Source organism: Pleurodeles waltl, chromosome 8 (assembly GCF_031143425.1).
Source record: "Pleurodeles waltl isolate 20211129_DDA chromosome 8, aPleWal1.hap1.20221129, whole genome shotgun sequence".
Taxonomy (NCBI): Eukaryota; Metazoa; Chordata; class Amphibia; order Caudata; family Salamandridae; genus Pleurodeles; species Pleurodeles waltl.
The window spans coordinates 1,301,052,826-1,301,077,842 of record NC_090447.1 but is presented as its reverse complement, the minus strand read 5'-3'; the positions used below and the strand labels follow the sequence as shown (position 1 = coordinate 1,301,077,842).

Genomic DNA, 25,017 nt, shown 5'->3' with positions numbered 1-25,017 from the left:
ACACAAGAACACATTCAGTTTTGGAAGCAAGGGGAGATTAAGCGATTTGCCCAGAATCACCAGATGTGGAGCCAGCGCCAAGACTCGAACTGTGTTCCTTAGCTCCAAAGTTGGCAGCTTTGGCCCTTATGCCACATACTCTCACCTAGGGTTCTTTGTCTGGTGCCTGTTGGGGCAGTCTGGGAAAAAATAGTTTTTTTTACATAGTGCTTGAATATAGGTTCTGCCATTTAATAGAGCTGCAAAGCAGAAGCCATTCATAACAAAATGGCCAAAATTAATTTGCATTGACCTTACAGAGATGATGAGGTGAAAAGGCTATGTCAGGATTGTAATCTGTGACATTCTAGTTCTGTCAAGACCTCTGCAGTAGGTGACTGACTTGAGTAGGCAATAGCATGTGCTTTTGATTACCTCTGGTGGGTCACCAACCAAGCAGATAGCTTACTTCTAGGCAAGAAGATGGCAAAATGAGTTGTATCCAAAATGGTGGCAAAGAAGTTGTGGTTCCAGACCCAAGCACTTCACAGCCTCAAGCTTGATAACAAAACAAATCTAGCCTTTGTATGTAAATTGGGCCTATTCAAATAGAGTTCAGTTAGCACAACCTCGATACAAAGGTATTACAGTGCTTTACATGAGCACCGGTTACGTTACACAAGAACACATCATTTTTGGTAGCAAGGGGAGATTAGGTGATTTGCCCAGAATCACAGGATGTTAAGCCGGTGCCTAGTCGTGAACCATGTTTCCCAGCTCCAAGGTTGGCAGCTCTGGCCCTTACACCACATACTCTCCAGTACGGTGCTTTGTCTGGTGTGTGTGTTGGGCAGTCTGGGAATAACTCATATTTTTTTAATATAGCGTTTGGTAATACAGGTTCTGCCATTTCATAGCGCTGCAAAGCAGGTGCCATTCTTTAACAAAATCACTATAATTAATTTGCAGTTAAGCTGCCTCTTCTGTTATTCTCTTTGTATACGATCAATGTTTTTAAAAGTTAGGCTGGTATTGCCAATGTAGAAGAATAATACCTTTAAAAGGTAAACACAGAAGATTATGGCTAACTATTTTGATCCCCTCCTTCTCTGGGTTAAATGTCATGAAGGTGCTCCTTTGTGGCTTGTTTGGTGCTAAAAGTTTAGGTAAACACACTAGAAAGGGCTGCATCTCTAGGGTATCACAGCCAGTCTGTAGGAATGCGGAAAAAACACTCCCAAGATGGCGACCTTGCTGTGTCCTCTCTCCTGCAGTGACAGACCTGGGATGGTTGCTGTGGCACCTGGAATACATTCAATACACTCCAAACCAAAACACATAGGTAAAAAGCATTGTCATTTACATTGCCAATAGCTCTAACTCTCACAAATGCAAGACCTATTGCATTGCAAATGCTTGTTAATGGTTTATTCTCAGTCTCTCCACTTACGTCATTAGTGAACCATACAGCAAACACATGTTGTTTCTTCCAACTAGGTATTATCTCAGAGGGTATTCACTTCACATTCTTCAAATATCTATGTGACCTTCCTGATAATCAGTAAAGCTTAATCATCTGATGTTTAAATATTACATTTGTAAATGGTAGGTCCATATGATGTAGAAGATGAAGCCCTGAATATCATTTGTGAGACAAATGAAAAAAGAACAGATTATGGATGGAATGCTGAACAATGCAAACATTCACCCCCAGTTTAATCCATTGTTTTTTTGCTCACTACGCCACCCCAGTTTGGACCCAGCCATATGCAAATCAGTCTTGACCCTGTTCCTCATGGGAACAGTCCAGCCCGAACTGTCATGTCAGGTCCTCCCTGGACCGGAAACAAGCATCCTGGGACCGGTTTCAGGGTTTCACCCTTTATCAGCTAGATTTGCTTGAATCCAGTGGCGCAGTGAGTACGGGACCCACGTCTGGGCATACCCTTCCCACTTAGGGCAACAAATGCAAAAATAACAGATGATAGACGGAATGCTGAACAATGCAAACATTCACCCCTAGTCACAAAGATCTGGGTGTAATCCATCGTTATTTTGCTCACCACGCCACCCCTTTTGTGTAGCTCGCCAATGAGCGATCCGTGATCCTGCCAGCTTTCATACAACTTCAGTATTATCTACAAAGTTGATTTTTGTTTCCTGGTCCATTTTATCTTTGTGCCATCCATTGTCGATCATTGGTGATTCAAACTAAGGGCCTGATTTAGAGTTTGGCAGACAAGTTTTTCGTCACAAAGTGATGGATATTGTGACAGATATCCCGTCCGCCTTATTACAAGTGCATTGAGATATAATGCACTTTTATGAGGCCAAAAATGTATCGTTTGACTACCTTTCTTAAGCTAGGCCACACACACTACTTTGGTGAGAATCTCTACATTCTGATAACAATTCAAAATTTGATAGCCCAAGGTTTGAAGAGGTGCTTCACCTCTCTATTGAAGGATCTAAATGATTTTTAAGTAAGGTACAGATGTTTTCTTCAAATCAGTCATTGCCCATTGCGTTTCCTCAACCTGTTTAAACCTCAGTATCTCCTTAACCAATGGAGTTGCTGCATTACCAAACTCATCAGATTTCAGATTCTCATGCTGTGTTTCTTCTGGGTGGTTTTCAGTACTTTACTATTTCTACCTACCTGTGCAGGCCCTATTCTCTTTGTTCTCACTGTATTCAGATTCAATTTAAATTAAAACGATAATAGTTGAATCCATGGAAAGGTAACAGGAATTCCTTCAAGTCCTTTTGTCAAATTGCTGTGAAGTGGGCAGCACAGTTCGGCTGCTGCTTTTAATAGTAACAAAAAAATCCAAAGCAGTTCAGAAGACTGAAATAAAATGTGGTATACATATACATAAAATATTCATTTATGCAAAATGAAAAATAGTAATATACATTCATGCACCATACCAGTGAATGGTAATATTTCCAAAACGTTCATCAATTGAGAGAAAAAAATAGTATTGGGTACCCAGGGGTCATCAAAATAAGATATATACATATATGGACAGAAAGACACAGAGGCAGATAAAGTGCATCAAAGCCGAAGTTATTTAAGGGACGAATGTGCCTCCACTAATAATTTTTGCTCAATTTGCTGAAAGAAATGTTCCCTGCATCTTTTTACATAAAAGACCCTTCTGCCTCATCACAATTACATTGGCCTTGTATAGCTGCATATCATACTTTGTACTTTTCTTATTTCCATCACTCTCTCTTGCTAGATAGTAGTACAATTAGTTTTGGTGAACCATCAAATATAAGGATGCACCAGGCCAGTAAAAGGACTCAAAAACATAATCACTGCCAGGCAAAATACTGGATGGGTTATGGTCAAGTCAATTTTGCTTTCCTGGGATACTCTGCTATCCTCCTCTGACCCTGGCTGACTCACTTGTACTAACTAATACAGCCAGCAAGTGACCAGCATCCTCCTGGCACCTAAACTAAAGTTTTTTGGTCTGGCTTGATAAGGCCTGCTGTCGCCACACCTTATGTGATCAAAGGAAAAAAGAGCTTCAAGAAGCACTACTGACAGAGAGATTTTGGCTTATCCACATGTCGATATTCCTCCCTACTTGATTTGATTGGGCAGAAATTGTGTGCTTCTGCTGAAAAAGAGTCTTTTTTTGCAGCAATGATGCTCAGCCCTTAGGATCTGGCAGGTTGTGGTGAGCAGCCATTGATCAAGGTTGCATGCCTAGTTGTGTTTTTGTTTTTGGAAAAGTTATGTCAGATGTCTCAGGGCTGGTATGTTTATTGAGAAGTTATGACAAAGGCATTAGGGCTGAATTATTTGCTGTGAAAAGCATATGCCAAAACCAATAGGCCTTTGTGGAACGTTTGCAGAAAAATGAAGAGGCTTTACATTGTGTACGCTGTCAGACAAATACAATACGAAGGGATTTTACACTGTTAACTTCTTTGACAAAAAACACAGAAAGGAGCTTTACGTTGTGAACCCTCTGACAAGTGCAATAGAAAGGGGTTTATACTGTGAACTCTGACAAATGCAAAAAGAAAGGGTTTTATGTTCTGCACTCTCTGACTGATGCAATAGGACTGGGCTTTATAATGTGAACTCTGACAAATGCAATAAGAATGGGTTAAGTCCATATATCACTTTATTAATCCAGCCAAAGAAAATTATTTGTGCCTTTAGAAGAACAGTTATGTTCATGACAAAGCTTACTGTGGGTCTGCCTAAATTGTTTGATGAGTCTCCATAGGCAGAGACCACACGGTGATGCTTATTTTCATGTTAAAGTCAATAGACGAATTTTACTGATTTTTAAATTTGGTGACAAAGGCAGTAGACGTCTCATTTCACATTGTGAATGACTTGACAAACACCGTAGACATAACCTTTTGATTAGGAAAATAATCTTGTTTTCCAATATGCCCAAATAGGGCCACTACTGTTTTTTATGATTATTACCTACTTGTACGCAAATCGTGTTATGGTACCTTGTGCACAAATTGTGTCAAGGTACCTCATAGAGAACAGGCCACTGTGATATTTCTTTAGGGCATATGATTTGTTCCCTGGTTAACCTGCAAGGCCCCTGTTGGAGGGGTTCTAATTTGTAATGGCAACTACAATCTTTTAAATAATTTTCATTTTGATTATAGTATATAGTTGTGTCTGCAATGAAGAAAGTTTCAATTTTAAAGAAAAGGCACTGGGTAGACATTGATTTATTGAGTGTTACTATTGCGCATTTCTGTGCTCTGACACCTAGATTTACTAAGCCTTTGTGTCCCACTTGTGTGGCGCAAGGTGATGCAGGTCAACATAAAGGCTTTTTTAGGATGCACAAAGCCATGCAAGACCTGATTTACATGGCCTTGCTTGGCTTTGTAAAGAAATGGAATGCAGCGCAGCAGCTTGCACTGCATTGCGTTACATTTCTTAGTGGTAGGCGTTCCATGGGTGGAGAATGGGCATTCCTGTGCATCCAACCATGGATTTCATGCAAATTCAGGTTTACTAAGGTTCGTAAAGCTGGAATTGTGTGAAACCAGGAATATGCTTCTCTAGATTGTTTTTGTGCCAGAAGTTATCCCTTACTCAACAAAAACAATCCTGCCTGTAACATGGGCACCCTTGCACCATCGTACAAAGGTGCCTGCATTGGTGCTAGACAGCCACAAGTGCGCTAGCACTGGGAGTGAGCTGAAGTGCCCCATATCTTAATACATTTTCCAAGCTCTCTCCTGTTCATGTAGCTTTGCTTGCTGCCCTACATTGCATGAGTTTTTGATGTTATGATGTTAATTTTATAAAGCACTCAATTGCCCGTCGGCGTCTAGGCACTACCGAACTCTATCAAGCCTAATAAGTAAAGGTTTGGTTACACAGAAAAAAACAGGTTTTAAGATGTTTTCTGAACAAGAGAATATGGGTCTAGTGTCTCAGATAGTCAGGTAATTGGTTCCAGAGCAGGCAGGTAGAATAGGAGAAACTTATCCTACCTAAAGTGGCTTTATGTATTTTTGCGATTTGATGGAATGTATGAATTATGAAGGAAGGAACCTTGCAACATTTTTTTCAGGGGCTTGGGGCCCACCTGGTGTAAGGTCCTGTGAGCAATGCAGAGGGCCTTAAAGGCTGCACTTTCTTTGATCGGAAGCCAGAGCATTTCTTTTCTGGCCTCAGAGACTGCTTCATATTTCTTAATATTTTTCAAAAGCCTCACTGCTGCATTTTGTAATCTCTAGAGCTTACTTGTAATACCCAGTGGTGCCCCTACATAGAGGGCATTATAATAGTCCAGTTCGGACAGGAAAAGGGATGTGACCGTGGTTTTTTGTAGGTCCTTTGGAATAAAAGGCAACACTTTGTGCAAAGTTTTTAGAACGAAGCAGTGGGATGAAGCTAGCTGATGTGTCTGATGGGAAAAATTAAGCTTGACATCAATCTGCACTCCCAGGTTTCTGGCTTTTTCTACCTGGGTGGAGAGGACCCCCAATGCCTTAAGCCACCAGGAATCGTCCCAAAAATGTGTGTTGGGACAAAACAGCTGAACTTTGGTTGTATCGAATGTAGTTTCGGGCAGTGGCTGCTCATCCATTTACCAATTTCCATCATGCAGTTGCTAAAGAGCGAGGCTACCTTTTCCACATCCTCAAGGACGGGTATTACAATTTGTGTGACATCTGCATAGGACAAGGTCCAGAAGCCAAAAGGACCTAATCAGCTTCAGGAGTGGGGTCACATAAATATTGAATAACGTGGGGCTCAAGGAAGATCCCTGTGGTACGTCGCATGGCAAAGTGAACGGTTTTGAAGAGAAGTTTCTCAGAGCAACAATCTTTTTTCTATCCTCCACAAAGGAACTCAAAAGTTTTCAAGCTGTGCCTATAACACCAATTTCTGCTAGCCTATGTTTCAAAATATGATGGCTCATGGTGTCAAAGGCCACAGATAGATCTAGTAAGATCACTGCTGCTTTGCCACCCTCATCCAGGATGTAGCTGACGTCTTCGGTGGTAGAGATAAGCACTGTCTCGGTGATATGCTCTTTCCTGAATCTGAATTGGTCACCATCCAGGATGTCATGCTGACCTAGATAACAAGCTAAGGTGGAGTTAAGGTGTCTTTCTAAAAGTTTGGCTAAGAACGGGAGCCCTGAGATTAGTCAAAACATTTTATCTTGGGGTTTGAACGAGGGTGTTTTTAATAGCAGTAGAAAGGAAGCCATTTTCCATTCTCTGAGGAAGAGGCCCTTGTTAAGGATGTTATTTAGAAGAACCGAGATCAGGGCTGTGATATGTGTGCCGAGACTTCTCAAAGCAACTTGACCGGGCAAGGATCCAATGGAGAGACGCATTTTGTAAGCTTTATTAGATCAATTACTCTCTCCACTGAGAGAGGGAGGAAATACTCATGTAGGGCGGCTTTGTTTCATTGTGATAACCACGCCACGGGGTCATCCCTATCTGCTTTAGGTACCTCATTGGTGGCTTCAACTAATTCCCGATATATGGTCACAACTTTAAGTTGGAAACAATTGGCTAAATTATCACATAGCTGTTGGGATTAAGCTTTGGCTGGAGGAGCTGGTGGAGATGATAACACCTGGATTGTTTGAATAAACTTTCTAGAGGAATTACTAGCAGATTGGATCTTGTCTGTAAAATAACAGATTTTCTCCACTATGATCAGTTCTTTGTACTCTTTTATTAATTTTTTATACTTGAATCTTCCATCTGGGGCATAGGTAATCCTCCAAGGTCTTTCCTGTCTATGACATTTACTTTTCAGTAGTTTGAGTTCGGTGAAATCCCATGGGGCAGATGGTTTTGATCTATGGGTCTTAAATTCCTTTAGAGGGGCCAGTTTGTTGACTGCACTGTTGATCCAGTTATTGAAATTAACAATCACATCTTTTAGCTCCCCTTCAAGAGGTGGTCAGGATATCAGGATGTCCTCTAACTCAGCCCTGTTTACTTTTTTCCAGGACAGTTTTAACTGTGGTGCATAAATGAAAATGAACCGCTAGGTGATCAGACCACAGGCCCTAGAGGACATCATCCATGAACAGCTCAGGATGGTTAGAAAAACATGCCATCAAGTATATGTCTAGCCAGGTGCATGTGCTTACTCGCTATTTGGTTCAGACTAACATTTTTAAAACTGCCAATGAGAGTACTGGTGTCTTTGTTCTCTCCATGCTTCCTTTGATAAAATTCCCTATTGCCTCTAGAAAATCTGTTCTCGGACCAGCAGGTCTGTAAACTAGCAAGACGTGGAATGAAGAGTTGTTATTGATTTTACAGTGATTTTAAATCTATACTGACTGACGTGCAACAGAATACCAAATGTTCCTAAAAAACAATGGCCGGCACCACGTTTTCCTAGCCTGTCTACACTAGAGATAAGAAAACCATGGGTAACCCTGCCACTAGAGGTCAAGTGACCCTTTATCATATTAACGCTTTATATTATGTGTAGCAATCAATGAATTCCTTATTCCATTTTGGTCATGTGACCTATTGCAAAAAACACCCCTCATTACTAAGAGCTCCTGAGTGTCACTAAGTAAAATCTAAAAGACAAATATTGCTCCCTAATAATATATACTTATCAGTTATATACTTTACCTCAAGAAACCTTGATTGTTGCATATAATAGAGAGTGCTAATATGATAAAGGGTCACTTGACCTTAATTATGTTTAATATTATTTCAATGTTAATTGAATATTTGTATATCTCATATGATACGTTTGTACTGTGTTGACGTAGCTTCAATTATGTTGTTATTTTCTGCTTTAATAATCTGTGTACACATCTCCCCAGTGAGGAGTCTGTTTTCCTGCTCTGAACAGAGTCTGCTGTTTATGTTAATGAAGAAAACTGAGACCATCTTGGATGTTCACAATGTTTTAACGTTTATATGATGAGGAGACACCGGGTGTTTTAGGCTGTGAAAAAGACTGTTAGGTCGAAACGCGTTGCCAACAACAATAAAGTTTTCTACTGAGAGCACGATCCTGGAGTGCAGTGTTTCTTTACAGTATCCCGGATGGGGGACACTGGTTTTCTCCACATACATACATGGGTCCTCACACCCGTGACTCACACCGGCCCTGCATGCTGGATGTAACCAGTGTTGGTGAGGACTGTTTTCTATCCATTTTTTGGTCTGGCACTGGAAAATACTTGCTACCTGCAGAGGGTGTTTTAAGGTTCATGTCAATGTATACTTTGAGTCTTTCTAAAATGTTTGACGGCCAGAGATCACATGGCCTTGTTTATTTAATTTATGTTAAAGCCTACTGGTTTGCTTTATTGATTATTAAATTCTTCCTCCCCTCTTAGGTAAAAGGAGAAGGCTGGGCATCCTGTTTTGATAATAGAAATGCAGTCTTGCTTGGCTTACCTATATATGTTATGTGTTGCCTTCAGGCTGTGCAAAATGCTGTTGCCACATGTTAATTTACCGCAGTGTGTTTCTGGTAAATCCCAGCTGAAGTTGCTCCATAGGTTACCAGTGAATAAACTGACCCTTTTTAAGACACTTTGCACAAGGCACTTGCTGGCGTCGATCTAAACCAGCATAACTCTTTCTACGAGCTTTGTTCTTTTTCTCGTGCACTCTTGGTGGTGCCCATGTTCAGAGCATGCAGACATACGTTCCTGGTTCTTGATCCTACCTCCAGTTCAGCAGAGGTAAAGACTCTGCTCATGTGAATCCAGGGTAAGTGTTGGGCCTATTGAAGTGCAGAGTGAAGCACATTAAAGAAGACCTATTTGTATTATCAGTCCATGTTATAAATATTCAGTTTCCAAACTCTTCTCTGTTTAGAATTTCTTTAAATTCATAGTGACAGAATGGCCAGTCGGCACCTGCCTGTGTGATAGTGGGAAACAACTCTTGTTTAAAACAAGAGACAATATAAATAATGTTCATTGAAAACAAACTGGAAGGTGAGCTCACCTGGAGAGGTCTGCTTAATGACTCGCACTATCTGCTCATTTCTCGGGTCCAGGTAGCCCATCTTGCTGATGAATTCCAGCGCTGCGTCAATATTCCTGCTACTAGTCTGTTTGAGTGCCCTGATGGCCATCTCCTGTAACCAAACCAAATACACTGTCAAAACATTCCTAAAGTTTATTAGGATAGTTAATTTAGTTTTTTATGTTTTACAATATCCAGATTTGTATTTCTCCAAATTACATTTTTTATCATAATATGATGTGTAAAATGCATGGAAGGGTATTAAATCTGCTTGATGTTCCCTGCATGTGAAATGTTTACCAGGATATAACCCGAGGGTGTTCATATTTTGGTGCAAGATTTCTAAAAAGGCATTTATTGGGTATCCTGAAATCAGGCCATATTGAGAAATTCAACAAATGCCCCAGAAGCGTGGGTAACTTCATCACACATATTTCAATATGTGGTCCTTTTTGTTTGGCTTTGACCTGGTATCTGCCCTTGAAATTATACTGGTTACATTTTGGGTTATTTGCGTGCAAAAGTTAGTCATGATCATAACCCTGTTTTCATACCATAAAGAGCAGCACACATGCTTGTTTTCAGAGTGGCACAAAATTCTCTTGGAGATGTAAGTTACGACCACATGCATTAACCACTCTCTACCTGCTTGTGAAAGCATGGGGTCGGATCACAATTTTTTTTGCTGGTAAGGCAGTGGTTAGTGCAAACATCTGTCACCACCGTATCATGAAAGTAGTTTTCTGAATACGGTAATGTGTGACAAGAATGCATATTTCTTGTGTAGCTTTTTGTTGTGGTGGTAATTTGTTCTGTTATTTATTTATGCTGCTACGTTTTGTGTTGCATTATTGCAGTGTGATGTTGTGTTGTATTGTGGGTGCTCAGTTGCATTATTTTTAGACCATTTTGTTGCGCCGAGCCCTGTTAAGTTTTATATTGCTTTGTGTATATTGTTGAGCTACATTCTTTTGTTTACTTCAGAGATGTCAACAAATGCTGCTCCATTTTCAGCCAAAAGCAACATGTGCCTTTAAAGTGCCAGTGATCAGCAACCATTTACTACTGGTTGTACCAAGGTGGTAAGATATTGTTGCTCCAGCTCTTTAACTACAAAAGACACCAGAAAGCCAAAACAGTGACAGAGACAGTCCTAAATTAGTAATTGCAGTGCTCACTTTATGTGATACTGCCCATTTTGACTTATAGCAGTAATTGGTGGGAGAAAGACTGGATCTACAAGCACCAGGCCACCAAATGCCCACCCAAGCCATACATAAACACAAACAGGTTATATCTTACTTAGAAATGCCCTATGCATGCTGTGTAGGTCATGCTATGAGCCATTCACTAAAATGTACACATCAAAGGCATAGAGACTGCCATATGCTTAGAAGTGGTTTCAGTTTAGTGCAATGCCAAATATTTCCTGTAAACCTGCTCCTATGTCCCATTGGGGAGACACAGCTCGTGTGTGCATGTGATATGTGTGTTTAGCTGGCAGGCAGAAGTACCGCTTGTTATTACAGGGCAGTTCATCCTTTGAACAACAATGGAGGAAACGGTTTACCAAATTGTTCGCAAAACCTGACCTTTCACAGACTGCAAGTGGGAAACGTACTTGCGACCGAGACACCAGAAATAATGAAACAGGAAGCCATGCACAATGGCGGTAGGGCGTAACAGTTCCTGACATATTTCTTGGTTAGTTGCGCTTGTTTTTCAAATAAAAAGTGTAGCTCTAGTCTCTCAACCATACAGCTTGTCACTGCCTCTTCTCCTCCCACCAACCTGGCTCTTTTTCACTTGTCCTTTACTTTACAAGTTTGCATTTCGATCATAGGTGAACACACAATTATAAATAACATTTTAGCGGAATGTGCTCACTGTTAAGCATTCTCGTTGAGGTTTACTCTATGAACCCAAATATAAGTTGGATGCAGACAACAGTTTCCACTCTGACAATAGGTAATACATACAATCTGAGAGAGATTTTATTTCCACTATATGGTGGCGCGGAAATCACAAATTTTAACCTTCAGTACACAAATCTGATTGGAAGTTGTGTGAAGTACAGTAACATTGTAACATCACTAAGTGACAAAACTCTGCATTTGGAAGGACCTCGCCAGTGGAATTTAAACTTCGACAACCATGACATTATTTTTTAGGCCGAAGCCTACCAGACAGTGCACCTGTCTGGTTTGCTAACGACATCTTGGGTACATCCGGAAAGCTTCCCTAAGAATACATTTCACCCACTGCTTACCATTTGCTTGGTAGTTTGTACTCACATTTGCTTGCTTTCTATTTGCTGGCTCCATTTGTTGTAGGCTGTCTAGCTTGAGTTTGTCCCTTTCCTTGCCCAAACCCTATTCACTGAATTCTTCCATCAGGACCGGATTTCTGTAACAGGTCTTGAAATCTTGTTCTTACCTTGCCCTATCTGCTGTGCATTCAAATACAGAGGTAATGTCAGGCTCTGTCTTCCAGGGTCTTGGTGTTTACATTTCTTTCTCTGAATCAAAGTGGGGGGATTTATGGGACAATCATGCTGGATACTGAGGGAGTGCTTGAGGAAGGCTGTACAATGTTACATTTTATTTCCAGCACAAAACAACATTTATATTTCTGTAAATGAGCTGTGCTTATTTTTCAGAATATAGTAGAATTAGAAATGCACAAATGAAACACATTTTTGGTAATTCTGAAGTGTGGGGGAAAAATATTTTAACAGGATCAAAACAAATCAATATACTAGGTGATGACAGTTCCACACATTATCCTTTGTGCGCTGTGTAGTTTTCTCAGTAAAACTGTATGTCTGTACAAATATAATCGCCATTTCAGTTGAAGATGTCTGTAATGGCAGTGTGCTACCACACCATGCATTTTTTCCACACTCTACACCGCTCCACTCTACTCTGCACCACTCTACACTATGCCCTCCACTCCACACTGTGCCACTGCACTCTACTCCGCACCACTCCACTCTACACCACCCCACTTTATACCTCTCTACTCTACGCCACTCTATTCTATGCCAATGTACTCTGCCCCATACTACTCTACTATGCCCCCTGCACTCTTCAACATTGCACTTTACACCACTCCACTCTCTACCACTCTACTCTGCAACGCTGCACTCTAAGCCATTGCACTCTATACCAATGCACTCTACTCTGTACCACTCCACTCTACGCCAGTGTACTGCATGCCATTCAACCTTATGCCACTCTAATATACTCTGCACTCTAAGCGACTCTACTCTGCACCACTCCACTCTATTCTGTGCCACTTCACTCTACTCTGTATCACTGCCCTCTACGCCAGAGCACTCTATACAACTTTACTCAAAACCAGTGCACTCTACACCACTGCTCTCACTGCCAATCTACTCTGCAACATTGCTCTCTACACCACTATACTCTACTCTGCAACACTCTATGTCACTGCATTCTATGCCACTACACACTAAGCCACACTGTTCCACTCTGCACCACTGTACTCTACGGTACTGCTCTCTGCTCCACTCTAATATGTGTCATTCTGCTCTATGCCAATTCACTCTATGACACACTACACCAATGTGCTCTATGTCGCTGCACTTTATGCCACTCTTTTCTACTCTACGCCACTGCTCACTGAACCACTCTATGCCACTGTACTCCATAACACTCTACTCTGAAAGACTGTGCTCTCGGCCACTGAACTCAATGACACTCTACTCTGTGCCACTGCACTCTATGCCACAGCATGCTTTGCCCCTCTCTGCCATTGCACTTTACATCATTGCACTCTATGCCACTCTATTCTACTCTGCACCACTGTACTTTATGCCACTGCTTTCTGCACCACTCTACTCTGCACCACTCTACTCTACACCGCTGCACTCTGTGTCACTGCACTCTACTCTGCACCACTCAACTTTATGCCACTCTACTGCACTCTGTCACTACATTTTGCATCACTCCAAATCACTTTAATCTATTCTGGACCACTGCACTCTACACCACTCTATTCTGTGTCACTACATTCTATGCTACTCTACTTTACACCTCTGCAATCTGCCCTGCACCACTCTACTATACCCTGAAACACTCCACTCTACACCACTTCAGTCTACTCGGAAACAATCTATTCTACGCCACTGCACTCTACACCACTGCAGTCTCCTCTGCTCCACTCTGCCCTAAACTACTGCACTCTATGCCACCCTACGTTATGTCACTGCACTCTAAGGCAATGCCTTCTACAGCACTTTACTCAAAACCAACATACTCTATGTCACAGCACTCAATGCCGATCTACTCTGCACCACTATACTTTATGCCACTTCACTCTAGGCACTCTACTCCATTCTACAGCACTATACTCAATGATGCTCTACTCCATCAAACTCTACGCCACTCTATGACATTCTGCTCCACTTTGTGCCACTACACTCTACAACACTCTACTGCACTTTGTGCCACTCTACAGAACTACTCCACTCTACAACACTCTATGCAACTCCCTCTATGCCACTCCATGCCATTTTACTCCACTATATTCTGTGACACACTACCCTGCTCTACTCCACTGCACACCACTTCACTCCACTCTATGAAACTCTATGCCACTCAACTCTATAACACTCTCTCTACTCTATGCCATTCTACTTTCCCACACTACTCTACCCTATGCCACTCCACTGTATGACAATCTACTCCACTCTATGCCACTCTAGTCTACAACACTCTACTCCACTCAGTGCAACACCCTCTGCACCAATCCACTCTGCTCTTCACCACTCCATGACACTCTATAGCATTCCACTCTATGAAATTCTGCTAAACTCTACGCCACTCAACTCTACTCCACTCTATGCCCTCCCACTCTACTCCCTCGAGGACATTCCACAACACTCAACTCTACTCTACACCATTCTGCGTCATTCCATAATACTCCACTCTACTCAACTTTGTGACACTACAGTACACTCTCCCTTACCCGAATAATTTTTGGCATGCTGAACAGCAAACATGCTGGTGTACAACATGGCTAAAACATATTGGGAAATCCAATAGCTCTTGCATAGACGAGGCCTAATGGCTTTGCCACTGCTTGTTTCTGCTTGGGATCCTTTTCAGATGAAAAGTCAAGGGTAATAATTTCTCTATGCAATAGAAGAAATATTAAAATGTGGAAAGAAATTGGGAATTTCTGTCTTTTTTTCTCCTGGATTTTCAAACTACAAATTGCCATTATCTAGGAGTGACAGGGGTAGGTCTGATTTCAGAGGTGACTAAAATGTGTGGATCTTATGTGGTTTGAGGGTAATTTATGCCTTAATATCTGACTTCTGTGCCTAAAATTGCTGTATGATCTAGTGTAACAATGTCTTGAAAACAATACTTTTTGATACATTTTATGTTAATTTATGTATTCATTTTAAATATTTTGACTATACCGGGCTAGGGTGCTGAACAAATAGAATTATATATGGATATCTGTAAATAACATGGTTGTGTTCTATATGATAGCAAATAAACAACAAGATTGAAGCTCAAGTTGTCTATGTCACTTGGAATCCCGACTTAAAGCACTCAAGCTAATTGACAATTACCCGTTTTCAATTTTATGTTTTGTATGTCCCCATCAAATTCTCTACCTTGCATACGTTTTTGTCTGATTGAGCTGCAGTTCATACCGGGAGTCATGGGGAAGTCACAAATAACATGACCTGGCCTCTTTAAACCCTTTCCCATTAACTCAACACTTATAATAAAATGTGCCTATTTGCCTGCTGTCACCCATCGCAGGACCCCTTGTTAGTGCTCTCCCTCGTTCAAATCCACAAACTATACCAGGAGCCACATAACAGATAGGGCAAACTGCCACACTATTGCAGCTTATGTGTGTGTGCCAGGTGCAGATTGGGACAGCAAGCTGTACCACAACAAATCCACCGGTTCTAGCACAGATACACCTGCACCCGCACTAGGAGCAGCACACTGGTGAAAGGCAGACTGGAAGTTTGAAACCAGTGGTCTTTCTTTCACCGGAGGTGGATACCCAGCCTCCATTTCAATGGGGGGCAGAGACCCCAGCAGGCAGGTGCATTGAGTGACTGTGGATGCCTGCAATGGCATGACTAGGGATCTCTCAGGCCCATGTACAACCCTCAGAAGAGGCACACTGACTGCATGGCCAGAACAAAATGACATGGCCACTAAAAGGAATGACAAGTCTGAGCAGTTTTACCAATATCACCTGTGCCCTATTACAAAAGCTCACACATCCGTCGTGATAACTACGCACAGGATTAAACCCTGAACATACACATCTGATTGATTGTTCATTGACGTACTGTCCCAGTAGCATTAAAACCCTAATTTATAGACCCAAAATAAAAATCTGTATTTTCTGGAGGCAAATAGTGTGCAAGCTAAGGACCCCTGCACATGATTCATGATATCTCTGCAGTGGGGGCAGAGATCGCCTTATCTTAAAGTATAGGGCTAACACAAAAATTAATGAAACTTTGAGAAACATTAGCAAAAAATCTTACAGCCAAATATTGATTTAAACTAATTTTACATATTTATTTTAAGTGTGTAACAAAATAGAACGGATACCGCATTAGCTTAATTTAGAAATAACTATTCAGTTCATTTAAATATATTATATTAAATTAAATGTTTTTAAAGTTTTATTTTAAAAATATCCACCTAAAGCAGAATGTTTATAAGTATTATAATATGTTTATATGTGTTTATTATGCAATAAAATTACTAAAAGTTATATATAAATGTATTTTAATTATTTTATGTTTTTAAGGTCCCTGCTTCTATTTTTTTTCTGGGAGGCTGTGTAGTACCTGTGAATGGCCAAGTGTGGTGCCGGACTTACTCTAGTTCTGAGCTGAGCTACATTTATGACTGTTTTGAGTCCATTTTCACCATAGTAACTTTAGGAGTGCAGTTTGTGAATAGGAATGGCCTTACTCTTTTGGGAGTAGGTATATGTCCCCTCCTAAACTCCTCCTTAGTCCTCCATAAATCCCTCCCCTTTATTCACACGTATTCCCAATTTTCCAGTCACTCTCACCATCTCTCTCACATTTAGTATTAAAACGTAGGTATATGTACAGAGATCTCCTTAGTCATGGCAGCGATCTCTGTACGGAAAAGATAGAGCAGGCAGAGACGTAGACATCTGCAGGTATGTTAGTGAATAGCATTTTATAGCATGTGAGTAGCTCTTGTAGTACACTTAGACATCCTATAAAATGTAGTGTGTGAATAGGCCCTGTGAGTTAACTCTAATCCCTTTCACTATTTATTCACAGTATCGGACAAGGCAAGTCTTCTAAACATCATGCTTCCCAGATCAGATTAAGAGACTGCTTCATATAATACCATACACGTTGATTACTGCCTGAACAAGCAGAAACCCCCCATTCCTTTTCAGTATAATTGTCTTCACCCACAGAAATGTACCCACGTTTTTTCTGTGGAATTACTTTGCCTGGTGGTTAACTCTTAAAAAAATTAAAAATAAAAAGAACTGAGGCCCATCATTTTTATTTAGGAGCTGAATGCCAGAGGTGCTTAACACCAAGTCTGATGGTGGTGAAAAATAAGTCTGGGGGCCTGATTAACGAAGAGCCTCTGCAGTCGAGGCAGGGGCCCTGCACTCTTGGTGGGACTTTAACACTGCATGGTCTCATTGCAGAGGTCCTACCACAACTGTGGGGCCTCTGCCGCGTGTGGCGGAGACCCTTTTTGATTCAGGCCATTTGTGCAAAAGGTTAGTGACAGTGCCCACCACTTGCAACCACCAACACAAATTTAGCACTAACTGGGCTTGATTCTTTTCTAGCACGGTGTTATTCACCCACAGAATCAATGTAATGTTACCTCCCTTCTCTACTTCATGACCCTTCCCATCTGTTCTCCAGCCACCTTCAGAGCCCAAAGGCGGACTGGCCGTACCGGGCATCGGGCGTTTCCCCGGGAGGCTGGAAGGGTAGGGCGGCATTTTTTTACCGTGGGCTGGTTTTGTAGCAGTATACAAGTTTTAAAAGCACTACAGAGTTCCTTGAAAATTCAACAGTTTTCAGGCAACAATAAAAAGTTTGTCTAGTGACAGTTTGTGACTCATCTAAGGTAGTGCAGAGGGTTAATATGTCTGGTGCAAAGTGTAATATGCAGATCACAGAATAGTATTTTGTGTGCATGGCTCAGAGGGATAATGCTGATCCTTTTGTTACTGTGCAGTTCATAAGTTACAATCATAATCTATCATAGTGAGCTATGAACTGCCATCAAGCGGCTGCATGCAAACTGCACGGTACAGGCTAGAAAGGTATGTTTTTCCTAGTCTTTGAGTCTCCTAATTTTGCTTAAAAGGGTTTGTTTGGGGAGAAATAAATTGTTATTAGTAAAGTCAACCCTAACCTCTGTGTTACATTCTGAATCCTGAGTTTATGCTTCCCAAGACCAAGCACTCTTAAAAAATGCATACCAGTATTGATGACGTGAATCCTACACCTTCTAGTCCCCTTTGTCTTATGTAACATTTTCTCTGCGCTGATTTACACACATTAATTGTCGCTGTATGTGTGTGTGATGTAAAGTGTTCCAACACTCTACGCTGCTAAGAGAGGCGCTATAAAACAAATGAAATACATATCAGAGAGGCACTGTTAAAGGGTGATGGTGAGGGAATCATTGGAGAGCCCCCAATAAAGATTGGCATATCCTGGTGCATTGTACGGGCATTATTTACTACGCTTTAAAAACGAACACAATTAAATTAATATAATGAAAAATGTGTGCAGAAAATGCACCGTTTTTGCCATTGTTTCTGAATGTTCTTGGACGGATAACCTCCCCCGAGCCCCAATGTAGTGGTCAGGCTTGCTCGCTATGCACCCTATGGGGAATGTTCTGACAAGATGTGCCTGAGCTGCTGTGGGTTCTCAGTCCCTCCCTGACACAGCCCCCTTGTGCCTGTACCTTCACCTCCAAGTTCTGCTCCCCAAAAATGAAACAGCACGAGCATCATGTCACTGCCAAACGTGAATGCTGGTGAGTTGCACACACCGTGAGCTAGGGATCAGATGGCCAGGAATGCCACTAATGTTGCAGGAAGCCACATCACAATGGCGGCAGGGCGCAGCAGTTCCTTTAGCATTTCATGCTTCGCCGCTGGATTCCTTTCGGGAAACGAATGTGTTGCTTGTCCATTCATAAAGTCCACCTCCCCTTGGCAGAAGTCACGCGACGCTGCAGTGCACCATTGTTTTAGGTTTTTTATTGAAAGCCCTGTGTCATGAGTCTACTTAGTATAGTAGATTTTTGTACAGGACACATTCATGTCAAATATTCCGATGTTTTTCTATGTAGGTTTATTTTTTTAATCAATTACGCTGCAACCCATGGATATCTGTGGAGTTCAATTCGGTCATAAATTTGATCATCCAATGCATTTCGGATTTTCAAGGCACTTGTTCTTCAGGGACATGCCTCCAATACATTTTAAAACTATCGACAATCCTTTTTGGATTGGCAGTGGAGCAAAACACTGATAAAGCACAAAAGAGAAAAATTCCCAATTAACTAATAGTGCAGCTCTTGGATAACTCCAGATCAACCTATATGTTCCCACTGCTGTCCTTCATTAACTTTAAAGGGTATAAAAAACGACCCATTGTCCATGTCTGAGCTCTGGGCTCCAAATTGAGCACTATGCGGTTCCTGCAGCATGCACACTCACTCCGTGAGGGATTACTTACTCTGATCCCTCATGAAGCACACCTACCAGCGTTATGTTACGTGGTTTTGTATAGCGCTTGTGTATTTATTGGGAAGGATTTTTAGTGCTTTCGGAATGTAGACCCCCTTTGCAGTGCTGGGGAACTTGCTGATCAGAATCAAACTATTCTAACACTCCAGCCTCGTTCCCATGCAACTTGATCTTCCTTCTCGGTTAGATCTCGTTTACGGTATTCTATCCAGGAAACTGGTTCTGCACTCCTACACTTCACATTCTTCCAAAATTGGCATCTACTTTTCACCTAGGCCAGCCCATTACTCTTCCATTATCTTTCCCTTCCTCATCCCACCAAGGAAGAGCAGTGGTTGCATAGACTGGATTCAAGGCATGCAGTCTCTAATATATACTCTGTCAGGGTAGGGCATAGTGGATGATCAGCTCAATGTAGGCTTTGCAGATGCCGAGAAGGGTAAAGCAGTGAGCAAGCACACCTTTTAGCGATGGGACTTCCTCTGCATTAATATCTATTATGCCTTGGCTACAAAAGAACCTCAGGCTAGCAATCATACCCAACTACCAGGGCCTTGTCTGCCCTACACCTTCCACCAACGGCATCTGGGTAGGTGACACCTTTCGGGTGGCCATCTGCTCATACTAGCACACTTGTGCTAACCAGTACTGACTCATAAATCAAGCACTCAGTCGTGGGCGTCCGCAGAAATGTTTTCCCGGGGTGGGGGGACATAATTTTAACATCATCCATCCAGAGGCAGCGTAACACTACGGTGGCCGTAGTGCTACCCTGCACTGTGAGCCTGCACACCAAGCTGAAACTGAATCCGGGGGAGGGGGCACCCTCTCCGGACGCCCATGCACTCAGTGACGGATAGTTTGCCAGGTATACGTTGTATGATTTTCTTCATTAATCAACACTACTCCTTCCAACCTCCCGAAGAAAGATTGGTCCACCAGAAGAAAAAGTTACTTCCTCTTGTAACGTTTCTGATTGATACATTATCTTACTGTCTTATACACTCAAATATCATTACATCCCAGAGGGCGAAGTCACAACTTGGGATGCATTGTGCCAACTCATGATGTTGGAGAGTGAAAGCTAATTTTGATGAAAACGTTTCCTGATTCAGTCTGGTACCTTGATGATATTCGTAATGAGAGGAATCTGTGGGAAGATATAGCCATCAGAAAATGTCTTGCTGGTGAAAATACATCATCTAGCTCCACCTTCTGACCATATCAATTTTAAATAATCAAGAGCTATTGGCAGCCTCTGCAATGCTTGTAAAGAATACAGACTGGACCTGAGGAAGAAATTGTATATTTTGTTGACAAAACACATATGTTTGGAAGCTGTTTTCAAAGGTTTTCCTAAACGCATGCCTTTCAAACTTCCCCCAGAGGCTGGGGCAAAGAATATAGATGTCCAGGAATTAATGTTGGTGAGTATCTTAATAATTAAGCAGGCAGGGGAAATATAAGAATTAGGAGACAGAAGAAATGTTGTCCATCCCCGTACAGCAACCAGCAATCTTGGCATCATTCTAAACGGTGAACTATTGATACACAAATAAATTGAGAATCTGGTGAATACTGACAGCTTTTCATTTTTGACCCTTCATGGGGTCCACCTGCTCACCTCTGACCAAGAAAGACTAAAAGCTGCTGGTCAACACACTGAGTAACAATCATACAGAGTTCTGCAATTGCTCATGCCTTAGCCACCCCCTAAAATCAACCACATGCATGCAAAAACAACAGAACTCTTCAATTTTGTTAAATGCCAAACTGAATCCACGAGTTCACATCTCACTCAATGGAAACAATTTCTTCTGGCTGACTTTCAGGATCAGCCTCTATTTTAAGAACCCACCCACTATGCTTACATGCCAAGTTGGCTTTACCTTATCTAACAATTAACTCTGCACAAACCAATCTAAGAAAGTAAGGTCAGCTCCCTCAACCTAATGCAAACATGAAAAGGAAGGAAATTAAGAGAGTGTACTGTAAAACTGATGGTTTCACTGTCCCCATGTGATAAGATAAAAAAACAGAAGGAAGGTAGTGAAAAGAAAAGGACTTAACTGAACATAAGATATTTTAGCCCCCTACAGAAATTTGCAAGTATATTATTATCATGCCTCGGGCTGTGAACTTGAAACGTATTTTTCCAATCCTAGTGGACTTCAATTTAATTCTCGATAGAGCACCTCAATTGGCAAATCAAAGTAATCTGTCGAGGACACAGAGATGCATTTTAAGACAAAGGTAGACCAAAAGGCACTAATGAACCATATCATGGAATCTGAACCCTGTACATGTTCCACTGGGTGCCGGTGCAGCTCTTGTTGAGCCGCTGAGACACCATTGCATTTTTGTTATCTTGGCACCATTTTGAACTGAAGCTTGTTCAATGTTGCTCCAAAGTCTGTTACAGTAATCAGGTTTGGTACTGATGGATGTCCCAGCTATCACATACAGTCCATGTCAGAGATACGTAATAAGATACAATATTGTCAACAAAGCTGAAGATAGGATTCATTCTTAAAGGCACGGATATGTGGCATGACACTGAGTTGATTATTTAAGCCATGCTCGAGACAGAGATGAGGTTCCTATCAGGAGTACTCGTGCTGTGGTTGTTTGGAGCTGAAAATAATAACTTCACTTTTCATGCATTTACCTAAAGTCAATTCACCCTCAATGACCTCTCGATTTTTGGGAAGATGGAATTAGAATGAGATGCACCATCATCTACATAGATATGGAAATAGATTTGGATATTATTTCAATAATGTCCCAGAGATTAAGTTCAACAGGGGCCCATACGAACATTGGCTGGGATAGTGTTTCGTGGAACACATTTCGTTGGCTATGATACCACTGAAAAAATGGAGCCCACCCTTTGGTTCTCGGTGGTGGCTCCTTAGTTATAAAATACACTGCCCATTCCTCTGCACCGTTGAACCTGCTCTAATTACTTGGAGTAAAACAAATCCCCATTTTCAATTTTCTGAGCTCTCATCAAGGTGATGACAAGACTGGCAGTCACAACACTAACAAGATAATTATGTGGCAGTGTGTTGACTAGAAAGATTACAAATCAGTAGATCAGTGTAGGTGCAAGAGAAACTAGAGCTTTTTTGGTTTTCACCTTGGCTCCTGAGTCAGAAAATCCTTACCCGCAATGGCACTCCATTACCCCTGGTGTAGGTCTACGCCTGTGCTTCTCCAGACGGGGAATACCGCTTTTGCACATCCTGTTTTTGGATGTAGGTTCTTGAAATGTGCCCTAAAATATATTTCTGGTCCAAGCAGCTTTTGCTCGAACAGTGTATGGGAAGTGCATGACTCAAGACAAGACTGTTTATTCTGGTGACAAGTTGTTATGGCACTGCTAGCGCCTTATTACTGGGGGGCAGGATTACGAGGCTTGCAATGATTCATTGCGACTTTACATTAAGCTCTTCTCTAATCAATAGCTTTCAAAACTGTGGCTCATACAACAGCAAGGGATAGAATGTCCAGATCTCCTGTCTCACATGTATGTTACCAGTCTGCTGCTAGATTTATGATTGGTAGGCATTTGAATTCAATGTATTTATCTGCTTATTTTTAGAGTTTTACAATTCTGGTTTATGGCCCCCTACAGAGTCCAAAGGAGCAATGAGATCCGGATACTGAAAAAATAAATAAAGGTAGGTCTTGTCTGAGCTAGATATGTGGTGTATCTCCTATTCTGGCACCATTCTTTGGCAGATTATTTTTCTGAAGTGGATCTGATTTGGTTCTGCTCTCTGATGGGATACAAGAAGTTCCAGACTGTGGGACACTGAGCACTCATTGATCTACCGCCATGGTTCAGTTGTTTGAAGAATTGTTGTTCGCTAAGTTTAATGATGGCCAATAGTAAGATACTTTTGGGGTATAGTAAGGTTCCAAATTGTCAAGACAGGTCAGTCATTCATTACAATATTTCAACAAGATGCTGCAGATGATCTGTATTTTTACCCTTAACTTTGCCAGGAGCTAGTAGAGTGCATTTAAGCTTAGGTTAGTGTGGTCATCTTTCTACAACTGTAGGTATAATTGGGATGTTTGCTTCTGTTTACAGACTGTCTTTTATTGGAGACCTGTGTAGTTTATATTGCAATAATCCAGACTACCCACTGCCCTTCAGCTCCACTCAGAGGTAGGTTTCTTTTGTGGGAGTTTTTTTCATAAGTGTGTTTAACTGTATATTCATGCCAATGCGGACCATGTTAATTTGATGTGCGATCGACAAACCTGTGTCCCATGGGATCTCAGGTTCCTTACTTTTTGCGATGTGTCATTCAAATGGGGAAACTGTGCTGGAGGGGTCATATTTTAACTATATGTCACCGGTCTTCACATTCCAAAAGCTTTCAGCTCAGCTGGTCTTAGCATTCCAGAAGCACTCAACACACCACTTCTTATAGACCAGATATGCAAAGTAATGAGCATCTCTTGTGAAAAGAGGTAATGCAGATCAGCAAAGGCTCCAAGCAGCAAACAGGGCCCACGCTGCACCACAATAGTGGCATGTGACCATCCACACTGTACTATCGTTAACCTGATTCTGAAACGTATAGGGTTTTATACAAACAAAATAATATTTACCAGCAGTGCAGTGAAATCCTTCTGTGCTACTGCAGAGCTTGTCTTCATGACTGAAGAAACTGTGCCTTCAAAGCATGTGAATAATGTGTGTGAGGGAGCTGCATGGTGCCACCTCACTGTTATTCTGTGTGTAGCTGCATTCCTCCCATGCTTGTCTTGGTCCTGAGATGGCATGCTTGCATGCTACAGCTGGGATACATTACCACGCTGTGTAAATGAATACCAGCAAGGAACACATTCCTTCTTTTGTATGCTATATACATCCTTGCGGTTTGTGCCAGTCATAGTTCATCTATTTAGTCGTGTTTTCGTCGTATGCAGAGCTTACCGCAGGGAAAAAACTTAAGTGATTGGTGGTTTATCAGCCAAAACGATGAAAGACCTCCTGGTACTGTCAGTAAACGTGAGCGTTATTTGGTAACACTAACTGCTATTTTTTGCGACTATCAAGGAAGATGTGCATTTTCCTGTTTCAACACATATCCACCTTAGAACAAGCACTGTCATAGCCAATAGGACTGGGGTTAACTGGCAAATTTGTTATGTTTGTTTTGTTTTGCAATGGTCTCTGTAAAACTTTATTAGAGGAGCTGCCACGACTTTGCCAAGATTAAAAAAATGGCTGAAAACAAAACTATTGTTTGGTCTCGAAAGGCAGACACTACATTAGTAATTCCCAGCATTTAGGGAAACTATTTTATATGCACTTGTGAAAGAGAAGAATGGCGTCAGTCACAGTGAAGTTAGCCAATGAGTGAAGTGGGCTTACTTAATGCCCCATGCTGTAGTAAGGGGAACACAAATGTGAATGACACAACAGCAGACCAATGAATGAAGAGGGCTGGCTGAGAGCCCTTTTAAGTGAGCATGTTAGATACATGATTTTAGTATAATAAAAAGGCAAAGGCTAATGTCAGACCTATAAACGGGATGGGTCAGAGCCAGTAACACTACAAACCCACTCACATGTGGACGTCCACTGAGCTATGTGAAAGAAACAACTTTTTATTTTACTTTCCGCTTGCAAACTGCAAAACGTACAGTATGTATCATTGTGAGACTGAAATAAAGAGAAAGATGCAAATGTTCGAGCCAACGATCTTAACCAAATAGGAAATCCTCGGGGTACCA

The 25,017-nt window shown here is 41.5% G+C and overlaps 1 protein-coding gene across 3 annotated transcripts in view; it reads right to left on the bottom strand.

The window, feature by feature from the left end:
- LATS2 (large tumor suppressor kinase 2) overlaps positions 1 to 25,017 on the bottom strand; it is a 141,650-nt gene that overhangs the window by 37,174 nt on the left and 79,459 nt on the right. For 2 of the 3 annotated variants that reach the window (XM_069202265.1, XM_069202264.1), the window contains one exon: positions 9,445 to 9,577. The exons of the other annotated variant lie outside the window; for it this stretch is intronic. In XM_069202265.1, the coding sequence (XP_069058366.1) occupies positions 9,445 to 9,577 (133 nt within the window). The remainder of the gene's footprint in view (positions 1 to 9,444; positions 9,578 to 25,017) is intronic. 3 annotated transcript variants of the gene reach the window in all.